At 38.3% G+C, this 21,072-nt stretch overlaps 1 protein-coding gene, 1 non-coding gene and 1 pseudogene across 2 annotated transcripts in view; 1 reads left to right on the forward strand and 2 right to left on the reverse strand.

Moving 5' to 3' along the window:
- Positions 1-12,549: 12,549 nt before the first annotated feature.
- Positions 12,550-21,072, reverse strand: part of TERB2 (telomere repeat binding bouquet formation protein 2) — a 22,529-nt gene continuing 14,006 nt past the window's right edge. The window contains exons 6-7 of the mRNA XM_023227255.2: positions 17,873-17,961; positions 12,550-13,320 (exon numbers count right to left, since the gene is read on the reverse strand). Of these exons, the coding sequence (XP_023083023.1) occupies positions 13,178-13,320; positions 17,873-17,961 (232 nt within the window). The 3' untranslated portion in view covers positions 12,550-13,177. The remainder of the gene's footprint in view (positions 13,321-17,872; positions 17,962-21,072) is intronic.
- Positions 18,152-18,255, reverse strand: LOC111552825. Its single transcript, XR_002734738.1, has one exon. It is a non-coding gene; the product is annotated as a U6 spliceosomal RNA (small nuclear RNA).
- The window catches only part of LOC111552728, a 1,788-nt pseudogene continuing 1,380 nt past the window's right edge, over positions 20,665-21,072 (forward strand).

Below are 21,072 nucleotides of genomic sequence, written 5' to 3' on the forward strand. Positions count from 1 at the left end.
TTGTTGTATTATGATTTTTTCCCAGATATATTTGATTCACAGTTGGTTGAATCCACAGATGCAGAACCCACAGATATGAAGGGCCAACTGTATGTGGGCCATGTACAGTTTTATTTATTGATTTTTTTTTAGAGGCAGACTCTCGCTCTGTCACCTAAGCTGGAATGCAGTGGCACAGTCATAGCTCATTGCAACTTTGAACCCATGGGCTCAAGTGATCCTCTTCCCTCAGCCTCCCGTGTAGCTGGGGCTACAAGGATGCATCACCACGCTCAACTAATTTATTTATTTATTTTTTTGTAGAGATGAGGGTCTACACCTTACATTGCCCAGGGTGTACCTAACTTTTTAAATGGTCAAGTAGCCACATTAAAAAAGTAAAAAAAGAAAAAAAAAAAGAAACAAGTGAAATTAATTTCAACAATATATTTTATTTAAACCAATATATCCTAAATATTATTTTAACATGTAATCAACTGAAAATTATTCTATTTTTGGCTGGGCACGGTGGCTCACGCCTGTAATCCCGGAACTTTGGGAGGCCGAGGTGGGCAGATCACTTGAGGTCGGGAGTTTGAGACCAGCCTGACCAACATGGCAAAACACCACCTCTACTAAAAATACTAAATTAAAACAAAAAATAAAAATAAATTAAATAAATACAAATACAACACAAAAATTAGTTGGGCATGGTGGTAGGTGCCTGTAATCCCAGCTGCTGGGGAGGCTGAGGCACAAGAATCACTTGAACCCGAGAGGCACGAGGTTGCAGTGAGCAGAGATGATGCCACTGCACTCCAGCCTGGGTGACAGAGTGAGACGCTGTCTCAAAAAATAAAAATAAAAATTATTCTGTTTTTGTGCTAAGTCTTCACAATCCAGGGTGTGTTTCACACTTAATACATCTCAGTTCACACTGGCCACATTTCAAGTGCCCGCTAGCTGCATTTTGCGATATTAGACAGCACAGGTCTACAGCAACTTGACTTGCCTGCTCCTACCCACTCTACCTCACGCTCTCATCAAACGCAGAGATGGTGCCAGGGATTTGATGAGAGGTGGGCCAGAAAAGCTCAGGGGGACTTTTAAAAATTTTTTATCTTTAATAAGGCAATAAAATATGTTGCCCAGGTTGGCCTCAAGCAATCCTCCTGCCCGGGCCACCCAAAGTGCTGGGAACCTGTAAAGGTGTGAGCCACCATGCCCAGCCACTTTTCTTTTCTTTTTTCTTTTTTTTAACAAATCATTGTTATATATATTTATGGGGTACAATGTGATGTTTTGATATATGTATCCAATGTGGCATGATGAAATCAAGCTGATTAACATATCCATCACTTCACTTACCTATTATTTTTATAGTGAGACATTTAAAATTTACTCTTAGCTATTTTGAAATAGATAATTATATTACCATTGACTATAGTTACCCTCACGTGCAATGGATCTCAAAACCCATTCCTCCTGTCTATCTGAAATTTTGTACCCTTTAATCAACAGTTCCCCATTCTCTCCCTCCCGACTTTCCCCCAAGCCTCTGTTAACCATTGTTCTACTTTCTACTTCCATGAGTTCAAATTTCTTAGATTCCACATATAAGTGAGATCATGTGGTATCTATGTTTCTGTGCCTGACTTATTTGACTTAGCATAATGACCTCCAGATTCATCCATGTTGTTGCTGGAAATGACAGGATTTCCCCCTTTGGGGGACCTTGTTATTGTCATCATGGTGATGCTATGAGTCCACCAGAAGAAAACATGGCTCTTCTGAACCATCCTGATTTTTTCCTATATCCCTCTTTTCTGCCCTGCAGAAACCAAGGACTAGCGCTCTCAGAGAATTTGACCTGTATGTTATTCTGGCCTTACGGTCAGTTGTTTATATTTCCAAGTCTCCAACCAGATTATAAACGCCTTAATGGAAGGGTCCCACTCCCTGTTATCTCACTTTACAGGAAAAGAAAAAAAAAAGCTGTGAGTTTAGCACTCAGTCATCAACAAATGTCTATTGAATGAATGCATAAATGAATGAGACAACCCTAACGGGGTTGATGAATATGTGTTATGGAAGCCTTTGTTTTATCTGGCACCTCCAGGTCCACACAACCTGCTTCCTAACAAGCAGTGAAACCCATCAGGGCACTGGTGGGTCCCAGTCTGAAACTGAAGGAAATACTTTCCTTTATCTTCTGAATTCTTACACGTATGAATTCAATTCATCAAATAGTTACTGAGGAACTCCCATATTCCAGGCACTGTGCTGGGTGCTGTGGGAGCTGCAAAGATTAGTAAGAAATAATCCTTGCCTTCAAGTACCCAACAATGTAGTAAGGGCCTTTGGCAGGTATACACAAATAATTTTAATTCGAGGTTGAGTAACCTAAGTGCTCTACGTGGAATAGAGTCCTGTGGGGAGAGGGGACAAGAAGAGGGGGTTGCCAAAGAAGTTTCATTCAGTGATATCCTTTGAGATGATGCCTGAAAGGACAGGATTTGGACAAGTGGGAATGGAGAGAGGGAAAGAAACAGGTTTTAAAAATCTGACAAAAAGGGTGGGTGTGGTGGCTTGTGCCTGTAATCCCAGCACTTTGGGCGGCCGAGATGGGTGGATCATGAGGTCAAGAGACCAAGACCATCCTGGCCAACATGGTGAAATCCCGCCTCTACTAAAAATATAAAAATTATCCGGGCATGGTGGCGTGTGCCTGTAGTCCCAGCTACTCAGGAGGCTGAGGCAGGAGAATCGCTTGAACCCCAGGAGTTGGAGGTTGCAGTGAGCCGAGATCGCGCCACTGCACTCCAGCCTGGCGACAGAGCAAGACTCCGTCTCAAAAAAAAAAAAAAAAATCTGACAAATGAGGAAGAAACACAATACAGAGTAGGTATGGTGAGGAGCCTAACTAGGACAAGGAAATAAAACCGATTTTAAAGATAAGAGTAACGTGAAATACATCACAACACTGTGACAAGGAAACAAACCTCACAAGGAAACAAACCTCATTAAGTGGGGTGAGGGCCCCACAGTTGGCAGACACCCTCGTTTAAGTCAACAACACCATGAAAAAAAGCTCTTGAGATTGGGAATTCCAGGAAGAGATGAGATCTGTGTCACACCTTCATCTGTGTCACACCCTCATGGTTGCAGAGGCAAGGAATGAAGGAGTGAAGGGCTCTCTGATCAAGAAAGAAGGAATCTCCTAAAAATTGTGACACAACCAGATTGAGCAAAGCCCCCGAGTGACAGAGAAAGGATGAGAAGAGATCAGATACGCTGGAAATAACTTTATGTAACACAGAAGACAAGGGGAATATTCTGGCTAGTGAGTACTACATGCTCTGGAGATCAGGGGAACCATACAAACAGGAAATCAAATAGCAGGCTGGGAAATCACCCCAGGGTGGGGAGATGGAAGAAGAACGGAGACAGTGATAGTGAGGACTGGAGTGTAAATTCTAAGTTACAGCCTTTTCCAAGCCACTAAGGTCAGGATCTAAGGCGTGGAGTAGGGTGATTCTGTACATATCACAGAAATTGCACCCACAACAACAGGAAAAAATTCCAAGACTGATAGTGAGGCAGGTGTGCAAAACAAAAGCAGAGACAATCTGATTTAAGGAAAAGATTGATTTACTTTCAATTTTATTTTTAAATTTCAGATCCACCCAATGCCCTGAGCAGTTTTACTTCAGAACAAAGAGTAGGCCCCTTTACCTTTCAGAGCATGCACATGAGACGGCCTGAAGGACACACACATTCTGCACTCAGTGATACACCATAGCTGTAAAGGAAACTAAAAAAGGCAAGCATGCATTGATCATGTGGCAAACGCTAGGCCCTGTGCAATGCACTTTTACAGGCATTTTCTCATTTAATCCTCCAATATTACTACGGCATTATGTTACTATCTTCATTTCTCAGATGCAGAAACAGGTTACATAGCTCGCTAAGATGACAAAAACTAGTAATTCGTGGGGTTGTAGGACGATTTTAATATTATAAAATCATGATTTTTCACAGTTATAGGACTGTTCAGATTTCCTCTTTTTTTTGTGGCAGTTTTAGTAAGATACATTTCCTGGAAATTTAAATAGCTCATGTAAATGTTCAAATTTATTGACATTAATTTGGTCATAATTTCCTCTAATTTTTTAAATGTCTCTAGAATCTGAGATGTATTCCTCTTTTCATTTTTGATATTATCTGTGGCTTCTTTCTTTTTCTTGGCCAGTCCTGTCAGAAATTTATAAATTTGTCTTCAAAATTCAACTTCTTGATTTGTTGATCATTTCCATTGTAAGTTTGCTTCCTATTTTATTAATTTCTCCTATCTCTACTATAATTCCATATTATTTCCTTCCTTCTATTTTCTTTGGGGTTTTTTGGTGAATTTTAAAAAATTTCTTTTTTTTTTTTCTTCAGATGGTCTCGCTTTGTTGCCCAGGCTGGAGTGCAGTGGTACAAACATGGCTGCCTGCAGCCTCAACATCCCAGCTCAAAGCAATCCTCCCACTTCAACTTCCTGGGTAGCTGGGACTACAGGTGCATGCCACCACACGTAATTACTTTAAAAAAACTTTTGTAGAAATGGGGTCTCTCTATGTTGCCCAGGCCTGTCTCGAACTCCTGTGCTCAAGCAATACTCCTGCCTCCGCTTCCCAAAATGCCAAGATTACAGGCGTAAACCACCACTTCCAGCCCCTATTTTCCATTCTTTTACTTTCAACATTTTAACATCCTTAAATTTTAAATGTCTTTTATAAACAGCATATAATTATTTTAAAACCCTAGCTGCCAATTGTGGTGTTTTAATAGAAGCATTTAGTCCACTTACCTTTAAGATAATTATTGATATACTAGGGTAAATAATAAACATTTCTACCATATATCTCCCCTAAAGAGAGAAAAAAATTTCCTTGCGAGGAGATGAGGGATATTATATTGATGCCATCTACTGAAAAAACTAAAAGTTTCCCAAGTAACGTTTCCGTTAAGCAAACTTTAAAAAAGCTTTTGTTCAAGGTTTCAACTATCTTATTGTATTGGATCTGCCTTCAGCTATTCTTGGATTTCTATCTTTTCCAACCTGTTAGGGTAAAAATGCAGCTGTCATGAACTCTTTGTGTCTTAGGAGGTAAAAAGCTCCCTAACTCTATCTAGTTTCCCCACACTCAGTAGCCCCAAGTTGAGTGGTTTTTTGTTTGTTTGTTTGTTTGTTTTCAGACAGAGTCTTGCTCTATCTCCCAGGCTGGAGTGCAATGGTGTGATCTCGGCTTACTGCAATCTCTGCCTCCTGGGTTCAAGTGATTCTCCTGCCTCAGCCTCCCGAGTAGCTGGGACTACAGGCATGCGCCACCATGGCTGGCTACTTTTTGTATTTTTTGCAGAGACGGGGTTTCACCATGTTGGCCAGCTGCTCTCAAACTCCTGACCTCAAGTAATCCACCCACCTTGACCTCCCAAAGTGCTGGGATTACAGGTGTAAGCCACTGTGTCCAGCTTTGAGTGTTTTATTGAATTTATGTTTTAAAGTGAAGACTGGGTTCTTGCTATGTTGCCTAGGCTGATCTTGAACTCCTAGCCTCCAGAGATCCTCCTGCCTTGGCCTCTAAAGTGCTGAGACCACCATGCCTGGCCCCAATTTGAGTTTTCAAAGTACTAGTTTGATGATCATTTATCTCTTACTTTGTGACAGGAATCAGAATATGCTAATAATAATGAAGCTGCATAGCTTTTTTATTGAGCACTTACTAAGTACCAGGTACGGTCCTAGGCACTTTACATGTATTACATTGCTTAATCCAACACAATTTCCCTATAATTTTGGCATTAAGATCCCCATTTACCAGGAAACTGAGGCACAGACAGGTTAAGTAACTGGTCCAAGATCACGAACTAGATAAGAGTTACAGTTGGAATTTAAACCAAGACAGTCTGACTATGTGCTCTTAACCACTCCCTTATACTGCTACTGAGATGCAATGCCCTCTCTAATACGAAGTGTATGAGTTCAAGTATCATTTATGAGTATGTTTGCTGTGGCATAATGTAGAATGCAAAGTAAACAGAAAAAAATAATCTAGGGAAGGTCTATAGATTTTAATAAAATTATTAATAGCTTTAGGTGGGTTCTCCTATCCCGTAGTAACAGGATGATAGATGCATTGCTGGGCCACTAGGCCTTTCATTTAAGTACTTCAGGGAATCACTCATGCAAATAGAATTTTCTGCTAAATAGTTATTTCTGGGAATTATTTGTGCCTGGTAAAATTTTATAGACTCACAGACCTGGAAGATCCCTTAGAGATCAATTATTCCAGACCACTCATTTATAGTATTAACAATTATCTTTGGAGATGGTTTTGTTTGTTTGTTTGTTTGTTGAGACAGTGTCTTACTCTGCCACCCAGGAGTACAGTGGTGCAATCACAGCTCATTGCAGCCTTGACCTCCTGGGCTCAGGTGATCCCCCCACTTCGGCCACCTGGGTAGCTGAGACTACAGGCATGTTCAGCTAATTGTATTTTTTGTAGAGACAAGGTTTTGCCATGTTGCCCAAGCTGGTCTCAAACTCCTGGATTCAAGCTATTCTGCCACGGCTTCCCAAAGTGCTAGGATTACAGGGATGAGCCGCCACACCTGGCCTGGAGGTGGCATTTTAAGGGCCTTTTTCTTTTTTTTTAATTTATATGATGTTTAATTTTTTATAAGAATACACAACACATAGTCAGAAAAATAAACTTAAAGATGGTTATTTCTGCTAAGACAATTCAATGAAGGAAATAATAGTCACTTCAACAAATGGTGCTGGAACAACTGAATATCCACATGCCAAAGAATGAATCTGGACTCCTACCTCAAACTATACTAACTCAAATCATAGACCTAAATATAAAATTTAAAACTATGAAACTCTTAGAAGAGAATGTAGGAGTAAATCTTCATGATCTTAGGTTGGGCAATGGTTTCTTAGGTACAAACCAAAGGCACAATCAACAAAAGAAAGTATAGATAAATTGGACTTCACCAAAACTAAAAACTGTGTGTTGCAAACAATGTCATCAAGAAAACAAAAAAAAAAAAAGAAAAAAGAAAAAAAATACAAACCAACCCATGAATAAGAGAAAATATTTGCAAATCATATATATGATAAAGGACTTGTATCCAGAATATATAAAGAACTCTTATAATTCATTAACAAAAAGACAATTAACCCATTAAATTAAAAATTAAAAATTAAAAATGGCAAAGGAGGTGAATAGAAAGATATTCTATTCTTTCTATTCAATATTCTTCAGAAGATACTGAAATATATTCAATATCTTCTTTTATTGGCTCCTTTTTTATCTCCAAAGAAGATATAAAAAATAGCCAGGCTGAGCACTGTGGCTCATGCCTGCAATCCCAACACTTTGGGCAGCTGATGTGGGTAGATCACTTGAGTCCAGGAGTTCAAGACCAGCCTGGGTGACATGGCAAAACTCTGTCTCTCCAAAAAAAAAAAAAAAATTAGCCCATCATGGTGGCCTGTGCCTGTAATCCCAGCTACTCAGGAGGCTGACCCAGGAGGATTGGTTGAGCCCAGGAGATAGAGGTTGCCATGAGCCAAGATCATATCACTACATTCCAGCCTGGGTGATAGAGTGAGAACAAATCTCAAAAAAAAAAAAAAAAAAAAAAGAGAGAGAGAGAGACAGAGATAACCAATAAGCACATGAAAAGATGTTCAACATTATTAGCCATTAGAGAAATGCAAATCACAAGAGACCACTTAACACCCACTAGGATGGCTATATTTAAAAAGATAGATAAATGTTGTCAAGGATGTGAAGAAATTAGAACCCTTATTCATTGCTGGTGGGTATGAAAATGGTGTAGCTACCTTGAAAAACAGTTAGCACTTCCTCAAAGTGTTAAACATAGCTATTACATGAACTTGTAATGCCACTCTTAGATATATATGCAATAGAAACAAAAACATATATCCACATAAAAATGAAATGTTCATAGCAGCATTATTCTTAGTAGATAAAAAGTGGAAAGACCTAAATGTCCATCAGTTGATGAATAAATAAAATGTAGTATATCTATACAATGGAATATTATTATACTTAGCAATAAGAAGTAATCAAGTACTGATATATGCTTTAATATAAATGAACCTAGAATACATTATGGTAAGTGAAAGAAGCTAGTCACAAAAAAGCATATATCATATGATTCCATTCATATAAAATGTCCAGAATAGGCAAATATACATATAGATAGAAAGTAGATTCATGGTTGCCTAGGGCTGGGGTGTGTGTTGGGAACATGAGGAGTAACTGCTAATGGGCAAGAGGATGAAGAAAATGTTCTAAAATGTTCTTTTGGGAATGATGAGAATGTTCTAAAATTAGACTGTGGTGATGATTGTACAGCTCTGTAAATGCTCTAAACACCACTGAATTGTATACTTTATGTGAGTGAATTGTAAGCTCTGTGAATTATATCTTAATAAAGCAGTTAAAGGAAAAATGGCTATTCCATTAAATTGGAATAGCAATGTGATTTAAGATGCCATTCTATCTATTTGTTATTAAACATTGAGGTTATTTTCAGTTTTTCACTCTGCTAAATAACAGTGTAACCAAGCACTCCATTACAAAGAACTTTTTACAAAAGCTGTTATAAATCTAATAAACATGTGATGTCACTAAAGTCACCTACTTGACTTTAAGGTTACAAATCTGTCAATACTTTACAGATGTAAATAACTGGTATCTTCCATACAATTCTTATCCATAGATCAAGGTCAATAGCCTGCCCTTAAACCTCAATTATAATTGGTTTGGCAACAATAGATAAAAATACAGTGACTTAAACAAAACAGAAGTGTGTTGTCTGTCACATAAGTATAGAGGTAGGTAGCCCAAGGCTGGGATGGCAGGTTTCTCCACAATGTTCTCAGGATCTCAGGCTCTTCTCAGTCCACTATTTTGCCAACCCGAGGGTATGGTTCTTGCTCTTATGGACTGAAATGGTAACTATCACATCCTCTAAGTAACAGGCTGAAAGAACACAGAAAGAGTGGGAGTGGAAGGAAAGGGAGACAAAGAATATGTGCCAATGCCTTTAAGAAAAGTTCCCAGATGCCATTTCTGCTGTATATCCACTGGCTAAACCACTGTGACATAGCCATACTTAATTTCAAGTGAGACTGAGAATATATTCTTTATTCTTGGTAGCATGTGCTTAGATAGAAATTAGGGGTTCTAGGGCCAGGTGTGGTAGCTCATGCTCATAATCCCAGCAATTTAGGAGGCTGAGGCGGGAGGATCGCTTGAGCCCAGGAGTTTGAGACCAGCCTAGGCAACATAGTGAGACCCTGTCTCTACAAAAAAAAAAAAAAAAAAAAAAAACTAAAAATTAGCCAGGTGTAGTGGTATATGCCTATAGTCCTTGCTACTTGAGAGGCTGAGGTGGGAGGACTGCTTGAATCCAGGAGTTCAAGGTGATTGCACCACTGCACTCCAGCCTGGGGAAACAAGAAAGAAAAGAAAAGAAAAGAGAGGAAGGAAGGGAGGGTGGAAGGGAGGGAAGGAAAGAGAGAGAGAGATAAAGACAGAAAGAGAGAGAGAGAGAGAGAGAAAGAAAGAGAAAGAAAGAAAGAGAAAGAAGAAAGAAAGAAAGAAAGAAAGAAAGAAAGAAAGAAAGAAAGAAAGAAAGAAAGAAAGAAAGAAAGGAAGGAAGGAAGGAAGGAAGGAAGGAAGGAAGGAAGGAAGGAAGGAGGGAGGGAGGGAAAGGAAATACATTAGGGGTTCTATGTCATCATGGAAAAAAGAGAAACAGACACTCAGAAATTAACTGGCAGACTTGGCCAATGACTCATAACTTACCTAATTACAGAAAACACTACCAAAAGCTAGAAAAAAATAATCTAGTCACAAAGGATGAAATAATTAAGATGAACTATGCACTAAATTAAACAGTATAGGAAATTACTATGCTTAATAGTTGAAAGCATCAGAGGAGACATGCTTGCAAAAGAATGGAGAAATAATCAAGAGTTCTGAAGTGAGGTGAACATTTTTTTTCCCTTGTTTTGAGACAGAGTCTCCCTCCGTCTCCAGGCTGGAGTTCAGTGATGCGATCTCGGCTCACTGCAACCTCTGCCTCCCAGGTTCAAGGGATTCTCCTGCCTCAGTTTCCCGAGTAGCTGGGATTACAGGCACTTGCCGCCACGCCCAGCTAATTTTTGTATTTTTAGTAGAGACGGGCTTTCACCTTGCTGGCCAGGATTGTCTCGATCTCCTGACCTTGTGATCCACCCACCTCGGCCTCCCAAAGTGCTGGGATTGTAGGCGCAAGCCAAAGAATATTTTTTATAGGGATATTCAGAGGCAGTATCCATCAGCTACATTAAAGCAATTTTTTAAAAATGGTTACATGAGCAATAACTAAGATCATATTGCTTTTCACTTCCCATTAAGACAATAAACTTAAAATAGTTCAACTTTATTTTATTTTTTCATATGCTTCTAATTCCTGGCAGACTTATGTTATCACTGATTTTATTGTGTCTGACAACTTTTCAAGGATATAGGTTACATTTTGCTTTATTATATACATCTACAGATACAATCACTTTGGGAAACCAAAAAAAGTGTTTCATTATAATATTTAATTTATACATGCATAATATATCAGAAAAATATTGGATACTCTCTTTCAAGAAATTCCAACATACACAACTTGGTGTAAATTTACTTAATCCTCTTAGTCATTAATTTAAGATCTAGACAGGCTTGGTTTCTATACAAGAAACAATCAATGGTATGTAACTATGATAAAGTATTCAGGAGAAATGCGTTTCAGGGAAAGATAATTAACATTTAAGGTTCTTGTCTTTCTGTTGTTTTGTGTAATTTATAAGATCAGAAGAGCTTAACCACAGATACGGATATAAATAAGGAAAAGTTATATGGAAAAAATATAATTCTCAAATGCTGATGCCAAGAGTAGTGTTAAAATTTTATATTATGAAATTTGAGTCATGGGAGAAGGGCCAGGGCCAGGGCCCGGGCCCACATATATCCAAATGGTCAAAGCACTACAAAAAAGTGTACATTTTCTTTGCTTTTTTTCTTCTCTTTTGAGACAGAAGACTCTGTCACCCAGGCTGGAGTGCAGTGGTGCGATCTCGGCTCACTGCAAGCTCTGCCTCCTGGATTCACGCCATTCTCCTGCCTCAGCCTCCTGAGTAGCTGGGACTACAGGTGCCCGCCACCATGCCTGGCTCATTTTTCTATTTTTAGTAGAGATGGTGTTTCACCGTGTTAGCTAGGATGGTCTTGATCTCCTGACCTTGTGATTCACCCACTTTGGCCTCCCAAAGTGCTGGGATTACAGGCATGAGCCACTGCCCGCCTGGCCTGCATTTTCTTTACATAATTCTACAGCTGGTATTCACTTGCTTGGAAGAAGTACAGTTCTAAGATGATAGCTTCACAAATTACACTCTCATTTACAAGTCACGAAAATGTAATAAACCAGACTCTATATAGCATGATCATATGAATAAAGATAACGAACAGCCTTCTTGAAATCACTACACCTCAATACTAATCAAACTGTCTAGGGTCAATGGTCTTGTAGTCTGAGGTGTTATCTGAGCTCATTGTCTCACAACCAAGAAAATTAAGGAGCCTGGACACAAGGGTGAGGTTGTAGCGAAAGTTTCATAAGCAAAAGAAAGAAAGCTCTCCACGGTGGAGAGGGGACCAGAGTAGGCTGCTGTTTTTACAGATGAATCCAAAAGCTTTTATGAGAAACTCCCCTCATCTCTGTAGCTGTTTGTGTAACTTTGCTTATCTATGAAACTGTCTGTGTAACTCTCTTTATCTGTGTATGTCTTGGGTAAGCACAAAGTGCAGCTTCTCTTGTTTGTGTAACTGTGGGTCTGTTTTAGGTAAGCCTCCCACCTCCCTGTGCAAGTTGCCATGGAGCCCACCACGTAAATGCCTGAAAAGGGGAGGAAATTTTTTCCTGAAAGCCTGCTAATCACACAAAGAACAAAGGCTCTATGCTGGGCCTTGCTTTCTTATCAGTGCAGCTGCAGTTTGGTTTTTCCCAGGTTGCTCTATTTATGCCTGTAGCTGTAATTTTTTCAGGCTGTTTCTCAGAGGACTAGCCTTAGTGGTCTGCCTAACTGATTTTTCCTTTTCTTCTCTCTCACTATTTCAGCTTATTTAAAAGACAAGCATGTTGGCTTGTTTCTGGGTCTGCTTTGTGGATCTGTAGTCCTATTATACCTGGCACAGAAGCTACAGCATATGCTATTTGGGAGAGTAGGGAAGCACTTGCCTAGAAAATCAAGAGGGTTGTGTTCCAATTCTGTTTTGGCCCCCAGTTAGTCCCCCTAAGTAAGACATCTTCTCAAGATGCTTATTTCCTCATTAAAAACAATAAGTAAACTGGACTTGTTCTTTAAGGTCCTTTCTAGAACTGTGATTCTAAGGTGACTTGCAGGTTCATCTAACAAGACATAACACTCATAGTCTGTTTATGTTAAGTCACTTTTCAAATATTTATTATCAGAAACCATCCAACATGAAATATGAATTATTAAAATATTTTTCTCCATGTGTTTCAAGTCAGAAACAGTAATTCAGAACTCAACTAGCATCCTGATTTTTTAAATCAAAATAAGATGACCAGAATCATAAAACTTAGCATTCACAGTATTCAATCTAGAAAAAATATAATTAGTAGAATGTTAAAGCCAAAAGAGCATCTGACAGACAGAAAGAAAAAGAGGAGAGAGAAGGGGAGAAGAAAAAGAGAGAGGGAAAAGAGAAAGAGAGAAATAGACAGAGAGAGGAGGAGGAGGAGGATTGAGAGATGGAGAGTTTGAGATGGAGACTCCTCATGAAATATATTTTAATGACAATTACTCCTTAACAACTGTGCATTGAGAATATTTGAACATATTGTTATAAGCTAGGGAAAAAAAGTCCAGCCCAAATGTGAAAACACAGAACCAAAATGATTCTGAATTTCCTAAAGACATATTTTGAGAAACAAAAAAATTCTTTCTCACTTCTCTATCCCCCAGTACCAAAAGGGAGCATTTTACGTTATGCACATCTCGATAATATTTTATAGAAAATAAATGCCAAGATATTTACAACTTAATTTAATATTTCTTCTTCAATTTGTTTTTTATAGCAGACATATTAATTTCATTTTGAACATGATATGCCAAATACCCTGAGCTTCCAGGAATGAAGTCATGTAGCTCCCCAAGGAATTTCTTCATGGCATCAATTGATATATAACCTACAAAATAAAATAAAAAATATATAGAGATATATACCTGAAACCCTCTCATACTATTTGCTTTTCAGTGTCTTTGATTTATTAGAGTTAAGACTTCTAAAGAATGTTTTTAGAAAAGGGGTAAAAAGAAGAAATAATACCAGTGAGAAGATGCTCCATGAAACCTTATAACTATCAGGGAACACCTCCTCTTCCCGTTCCCACAACTTTCTGCCACCTTTTAAGAGATTAAAAGGTGGATTAAAGCCGCTTTGACTACTGAGATTATGATGTCTAGGTTGGGGCTAGAACAAAAAGTACTTAGACTAAAATAACTAGGAAGTGTATCTAGCTTAGAGGGTAATCACTTAGAACTATCCATCCAACCAGCTACTAACAGTGCAAAGAGTTCATCTTCCCTGTTTCAGCAGGTAACACTTTCCTGCACTGCTAACACTGGAATAGGATTAAAAAAAAATAATGAAAAATCGATATTACTGTTCAGTCAACAAAGATAATGGATAAGAGTAATTTTGATGTCAATTAGTTATCCAAAATAGATATGAGTCATATAAAAAAACACTGCCTAGAATGGGGACAGTTTACGGACTCTATCACTAAGCAATATTAATTTGATATCAATTGCTTACTATTTAAATGATTACATTTTATGTGTAACACAAGTGTTTGTGGCTTTTACTAAAACTGAAACCTAATTTAAAAGTAAATATTGTGTGAAAAAATTCTGATAGAGCTCAAGGATGGCTGAATTTAGAACACTGTACCATCAAGATCAACAGGATATCCATGCATACTGTTTAATCATTTCTAATAAAAAAATAATAAATTCACAGTTAATAAATTAACTATGAATCCAAGCATATAAAATTGACTAGTATCTTTAAAGATATTTTAATCATGGTCATTTACTTTAGGAGCTTTTCAAGCACTATTACTATACTCTGTGAGTTCATAATCGTTGCCTAATGGCTGTGTATCTGTGTAAAATAAACTAGTGCAGAAAAATATCACTATTAGTGTTTAGTTAATTGCACACATACACTGTGTGAAACCTCTGAAGATGTGCAAGGATAGGAATTTAAAAATTACTACATTGGTAAAAAATATTCCTGTAAGTATAAGAAGGATAGGATATTTATGGCATCAGAAATAGATTAATGTAGCATTTTTGAATAGGTAAGGACTTTAGGATGAAGTGGACAGAAACCTAATTTAAACTAATTTAAACAAAAGGGGAGTTTACTGGAAGGACATTGCCATATCATCCGAGCTGTGAGGAAGGCAGGCATATTGCTGGGACTCAGAGTTAATTAGAACCAGCTATGATCGCTCTCAACTAGTCTGAAGTTTTTAGGGTTTTTTTTTCCTGGTCTGTGTGTGTGTGTAATTTTTTTTTTTTTTTTTTTTTTTTTGACAGGGTCTTATTTTGTTGTCCATGCTGGAGTGCAGTGGCACTATCACACCTCACTGCAACCTTGGTCTCAAATTTTTCTCTATGTGTTGGCCTCATTTTCCTTTTTGGAAGCAAGTTGGCTTTCTTTTCATGGTAGAAAATATGGCCAATGACAGCGCCTAAGTTTTACATCTTAGACTTTTGATCACCTAAATGAGAATGACTTGATTTGCTATGTTCCATATCTAAAAATCCAGAAGAAGATCTGCCATTAGCCCAGTTCAAATCAGGCATTCACTCTCAAAGCAAATGTTGAGGGTGGGGAGCAAGCTCATGTTTAAAAAAATGTCTGTTCCTGTGTTATCCAGATAAACTGGGAGGGAGAAGGGAATTCCTAAGAAAGGCACTCCTGGTGGACAGTCCCACATGCATCTGTGATAGCCAGCCACTCAGTGGTCCCAACTGATCCCCACTTCCTGATATTCACAGTCCACTACCATTTTTGTACTTGGTTTCATCTGTATAACCAATGGCATATGACAGAAGTGATGCTATGTCACTTCTGAGAGTCAGATGTAAAAAAGACTAAGGCTTTTGTCTTGGACATGCTCTTTCTTATTTTTGGATTTTTTACTCTGAGGGAAGCAAACTACCTACCATGTTGTGGATAGTCTTTATGGAGAGGCCCATTTGGTGAGGAGCTGAAGCCTTTAGCCAAAATTCAGCAAGGACCCAACACCTGCCAATAACCACTTGAGTGAATTTTGAAGTGGATTTTCCAGTCCCAGTTGTATGTTGGAATGACTGCACTCTAGCTGACAACTTGACTGCAACCTTACAAAAGGCTACGAGACAGAAGTACCCAGCTAAGATACTCCTGGATTTCTGACCTTAGAAACTGAAATAATAAATGTTCACTGGGCCAGGGGCAGTGGCTCATGCCTGGAATCCCAGCACTTTGGGAGGCCAAGGCAGGAGGATTGCTTAAGCCCAGGAGTTCGAGACCAGCCTGGGCAACCCAGTGAGACTTCATCTCTATAATAAATAAATAAATAAATAAATAAATAAATAAATAAATATTCATTGTTTTAAGCTGCTAAGTTTCGGAGCACTTTGATTTACATCAATAAATAACTAATATAGCATCTATTATAGATTTCCAAACTTTTAATTATCAGAACCTTTTGATTTGAAAATTGTTGCCAGTAAAGTATTTACAATTATTAGTAATTGCTTTCTTACTCTTATTAATCACATATGTAACTGTCAATCAGAACTTCTTATCATGGGTGATAACAAGTGATATTAGTCTGAGAGAATTTAATTCCAGTCAAAAGCTGAAAACAAAACAAAAAATCTTTTGATGTTTTAGGGGATATTTGGCAATGCCTAGGGACATTTTTGGTTGTCACAACGGGGGGAGAGATTTGTGCTGCTATTGGTATCTAGTGGGCAGAGGCCAAGGTAAATATTCTATAATGCACAGGACTGACACTCTCCTACCCTCGTCCAAACAAAGAATTATCTGGCCTAAAATGCCAGTAGCACCAAAAGTGAGAAACCCTGTTCTAGGCTATTGCCCCAACTTGTATTTTCTATAAATAAAGACCACAATTAATTCTATTTTCGGAAATTTAATAGTCAATGAGTTGAACCCAACCCATTCCGAGGAAGAGATAGTCAAGTTTTAGTCTCAAAAATTGATACCACAGCCTAAATTAGAACTCTTAGTCACTAAATGTTTAATTAACACAAGCTGATTTTTTCCAACAAGAAGTTATTCCTTCCTGTGCAAGCAGATGGGCATGATAAAAAAGAGAAGTACTTGTCATTTCACATCAAAATTAAAAACAAATAAATTATCTCTAAAAATAAAGATTTCTTTCAAAAAATTGCTATTATTTAATGCAGAAATACAAAAAAGCAAATTTATCCAATTAAGCAAATAAAAACATTAAAAATTTTTATTTTAGTTCTACCAATAAAATTAACAATAGAGTATTACCACAGATTGAAATTATACTTTTAAAATTGTAATTTTTAAATAGTTTTAAAAAATTTGTTTTTGTGTTACACTGTTATGTCTTTTTGAACAATCAGACTGTTTTTTATCTAGCAATAATACATAAAGCAGCACTATTACATATCCAAATTTAGGTATATGTCCTTATCTATGGCTGATTTTAATATTTATTGTTGCTCTTTTAAATATACTAATAAATGTTTGGTAAGTCCAAATGAACAGGGATAGTAATATGGCAAGACATCTAGGATCCAGGAAACTGGACTAGCTGTAAGAGGTAGTTTTAACATTGCTAAATAAAGAGAAAATGATGAATACACAAATTATTTTTTAAATAAGTGTTCAAAAACCCATACTTTAAAAATTGCTCTTTTAAAAACAATTTTAAAAAAATCTTTATTTTTAAAATTGTTATCAATGACTCCACTGAATACTACTCAGATCAAAGTATCTAAATATCCATCTCACTCAACACAATTCAAAACCCAATGACCACTTTTCAGTTGGTCTCCTTGGATCTACCCTCACAATGTCAGCTGTGGTTAGTTGTCTTCTCCTTATGTAGGACACTAACATAGGAAACCCAAATATGGAGTCCACGGACACCTGGGTAATCCATGTATAGGGTTCTGGGCATGTGAGTCTTTTACAATTATATGTAAAGTTTGTGTGTTATGTTTTTTGTTTGGTTTTTAAAAGATTTATATATTTGATATTGAATGAAATGGCAGTGTGTGTGTTATGTTTGTATATGTGCATGCTAAGGAAAGGGGCCTGCGTTTCATCAGATTCTCAAAAGAAACTATGATTGGGGCTGTTCATCTAATTTATCTTCCAAACTGGGACACTTGAGAATTAAAAACTAATGCCAGAACAACAGCATAAACCACATGTAAATAGGGACATATGGTCACCCTACCTTGATACCATTGTTTTAGCACGGAAAATATAAAAGCATATTCCTGGGTCAATTCTGCAGGTAATTTACTCAATATGTAAAGGATGTCTCCTCCATTACCATGCTTAATAGAGAAGGCTCTACTTTCTAGGCATTTGAAATACAACAGCTTTATTCAACACAATATTCCCTTGTTTCTTCCCTACCTGAGTTTACTCTAAATTTTATTTTAAACTACCTGTTACCATGTTGTTAACTGGGTAATTCTGTAGAGGGAAGTATATCTGCTTCTCTACAACTGGAGTTCTTATAAAATGCTTTTCTGGGCTGTAAAATAAAACATAGAGAAAGTCACATATATATACTATATATATGTCAATATGTATTATATTTATATTAAAGTATATTTATAATAAATATTTACATTTACTACAGTATATTACACCACATATGTATATATTTGGATTTGTTTTACAAGTGAGAACTCATTCCAGGCAATATATATAGTGATTTTAAAAAATATATAAAATGCTTCACAAATACGCATGTCATCCTTGCGCAGGGGCCGTGCTAATCTCTGAATAGTTCCAGTTTTGGTATATGTGCCGTCAAAGTGAGCACATATATAGTAATTTCATTGCTCTTTGATCAGACTTCAGTCTTAATGGGGGAAAATGTTAACTATGAACTTCTTTTGTGCTTTTAAGTAATACAAAAACCCATATAGATATTCTGGTGTTCTTGGCCACTTTACAAAACAAGTATTTGAGTCTCTAGAGTCCTGGGTCTTTTTCTCAATACCCCTGAAAGTACAGTAATGCAATACTATATATTCAGACAAAATACACATATACATATGTAATATTAAATCTGCCAAAAGAAAAGCATAGTAGCTTCTATTTTAAATGATCACAACATTTTTGTTAGTGTTCAAATAATTAGGCCTATATTAATTAGTACTTCCACAGTTTACCATAACAAATAAAAACTGATGTCTGGGCCTGGCTCAGTGGCTCATGCCTGTAAATCCAGCACTTTGGGAGGCTGAGGCAGGTGGATCACCTAAGGTCGGGAGTTCAAGACCAGCCTGGCCAACATGGTAAAACCCCATCTCTACTAGAAATATAAATCAGCTGGGTGTGGTGACATGCACCTGTAATCCCAGCTACTCGGAAGGTTGAGGCAGGAGAATTGCTTGAACCCAGGAGGCAGAGGTTGCAGTGAGACAAGATCGTGCCACTGCACTCCAGCTTGGGCAATAGAGTGAGACTCCATCTCAAAAAAAAAAACATTGGTGTTCTAATTATACAATTATAAAATCTAAAAAAAATTATGTTCTAATTTTTAAAAGCTAAAAGGTGGCCAGGAACAGTGGTTCACCCTGTAATCCTGGCATTTTGGGAGACAGAGGTGGGTGGATCACTTAAGGTCAGGAATTTGAGACCACCCTGGCCAACATGGTGAAACTCTGTCTCTACTAAAAATACAAAAATTAGCCAGGTGTGGTGGTGGGCAGCTGTAATCCCAGTTACTTGGGAGGCTGAGGCAAGAGAATTACTTGAACCTGGGAGGTGGAGGTTGCAGTAAGCCAAGACGGCACCACTGAACTCCAGCCTAGATGACAGAACGAGATTCTGTCTCAAAAAAAAAAAAAGCTAAAAGGATCTCAACTAAAAGATCCTATTTTCATTCATGTCTTTTTGAACAGTCACTATTTAAAAGTGACAATGTTTACTATACTTAGACCACATATAACTAATAATATAATTGTATAAAAAGAAAAACCTCAATAACTAAAAATTGGAGTCATCCTTAAATTTATTATTTTCCTAAAACTCTAGAAGTACACTGAGTAATAGCAAAGGCTTTATTTTCCATTTTTAAGGCTGGGTGCGGTGGCTCACGCCTGTAGTGCCAGCACTTTGGGTGGCCGAGGGAGGTGGATCACCTGTGGTCAGGAGTTCCCGACCAGTCTGGCCAACATGGTGAAACCCTGTCTCTACTAAAAATACAAAAAATTAGCTGGGCATGGTGGTGCACACCTGTAATCCCAGCTCCTCAGGAGGCTGAAGCAGGAGAATCACTTGAACCTGGGAGGCAGAGGTTGCTGTGAGCCGAGATCGTGCCATTGCACTACAGCCTAGGCAACAAAAGTGAAACTCCGTCTCAAAAAAAAAAAAACCTTCTATTTCATTTAAACTCTCCCAAAAGAAATTACTCATTAGGATGAAATCCTACAAATAAAGCAAAATTGTGTTCCCAGAAAAGTCAGGGACCACCCATTATTTAATTCTGGCCAAACAGTAACAGAAAAAGGGAAAAGAGGTTAGGGGGGCGGATGAAAAGGAAGACATATTGTGAAAGAAGGAATACTTTCATTATTTTATAAGTCTCACTCTGTCGCCCAGGCTGGAGTGCAGTGGTGCGGTCTCGACTTATTTCATGCTCAGGCCTCCTGGGTTCACGCCATTCTCCTGCCTCAGCCTCCTGAGTAACTGGGACTACAGGTCCCGCCACCGCGCTTGGCTAATTTTTTGTATTTCTAGTAGAGACGGGGTTTCATTGTGTTAGCCAGGATGGTCTCGATATCCTGACCTTGTGATCCGCCTGCCTCAGCCTCCCACAATGCTGGGATTACAGGCGTGAGCCACTGCGCCTGGCCAGAATACTTTCATTATTAACAAATGATATGGCTATGCACGCTGAAGAGCCAAGAGAATCGATTAAAATGTCCTTAGAATCTTAAGGAATTCCAAATGGGGAGATATAAGACCAACACCCTCAATTCAATAACTCAGAGTGGCTGCTTTCGCTGGTAAAGTGGAAGTATCTTCAAGGAAATCGGAACCCGTGGTGATCCCTGGCAACTCCATCTGTTTGGGGCTGTTTCTAAACATTAGGGAATGGAAACTTGGTGGTGGCCCTAAGTAGCATGGTTTTGGGCTCTCATGGATGCACTCATAGAAGGTGATACCTGTATGCTACACTATGAAAAAACCCCAGCAACTCCAGTTTCAACATATTGAGGAGATGCTTCTGTTGCTTCCCGTTTTGCCCATATGAAGACATCAAAAAAGGACTTAAGGATTCAAGAGAAGTCTTATGTTAAAAAAAGAATTAGATTTTTGGAAGAAAAGCTTACAGAGGCCGGGCGCGGTGGCGCAAGCCTGTAATCCCAGCACTTTGGGAGGCCGAGATGGGCGGATCACGAGGTCAGGAGATCGAGATCATCCTGACTAACCCAGTGAAACCCTGTCTCTACTTAAAAAAAAAAAATACAAAAAACTAGCCGGGCGTGGTGGTGGGCGCCTGTAGTCCCAGCTACTCGGGAGGCTGAGGCAGGAGAATGGCGTAAACCCGGAAGACGGAGCTTGCAGTGAGCTGAGATCTGGCCACTGCACTCCAGGCTGGGCTACAGAGCCAGACTCCATCTCAAAA

This window comes from Piliocolobus tephrosceles, chromosome 6, assembly GCF_002776525.5.
Source record: "Piliocolobus tephrosceles isolate RC106 chromosome 6, ASM277652v3, whole genome shotgun sequence".
NCBI lineage: Eukaryota > Metazoa > Chordata > Mammalia > Primates > Cercopithecidae > Piliocolobus > Piliocolobus tephrosceles.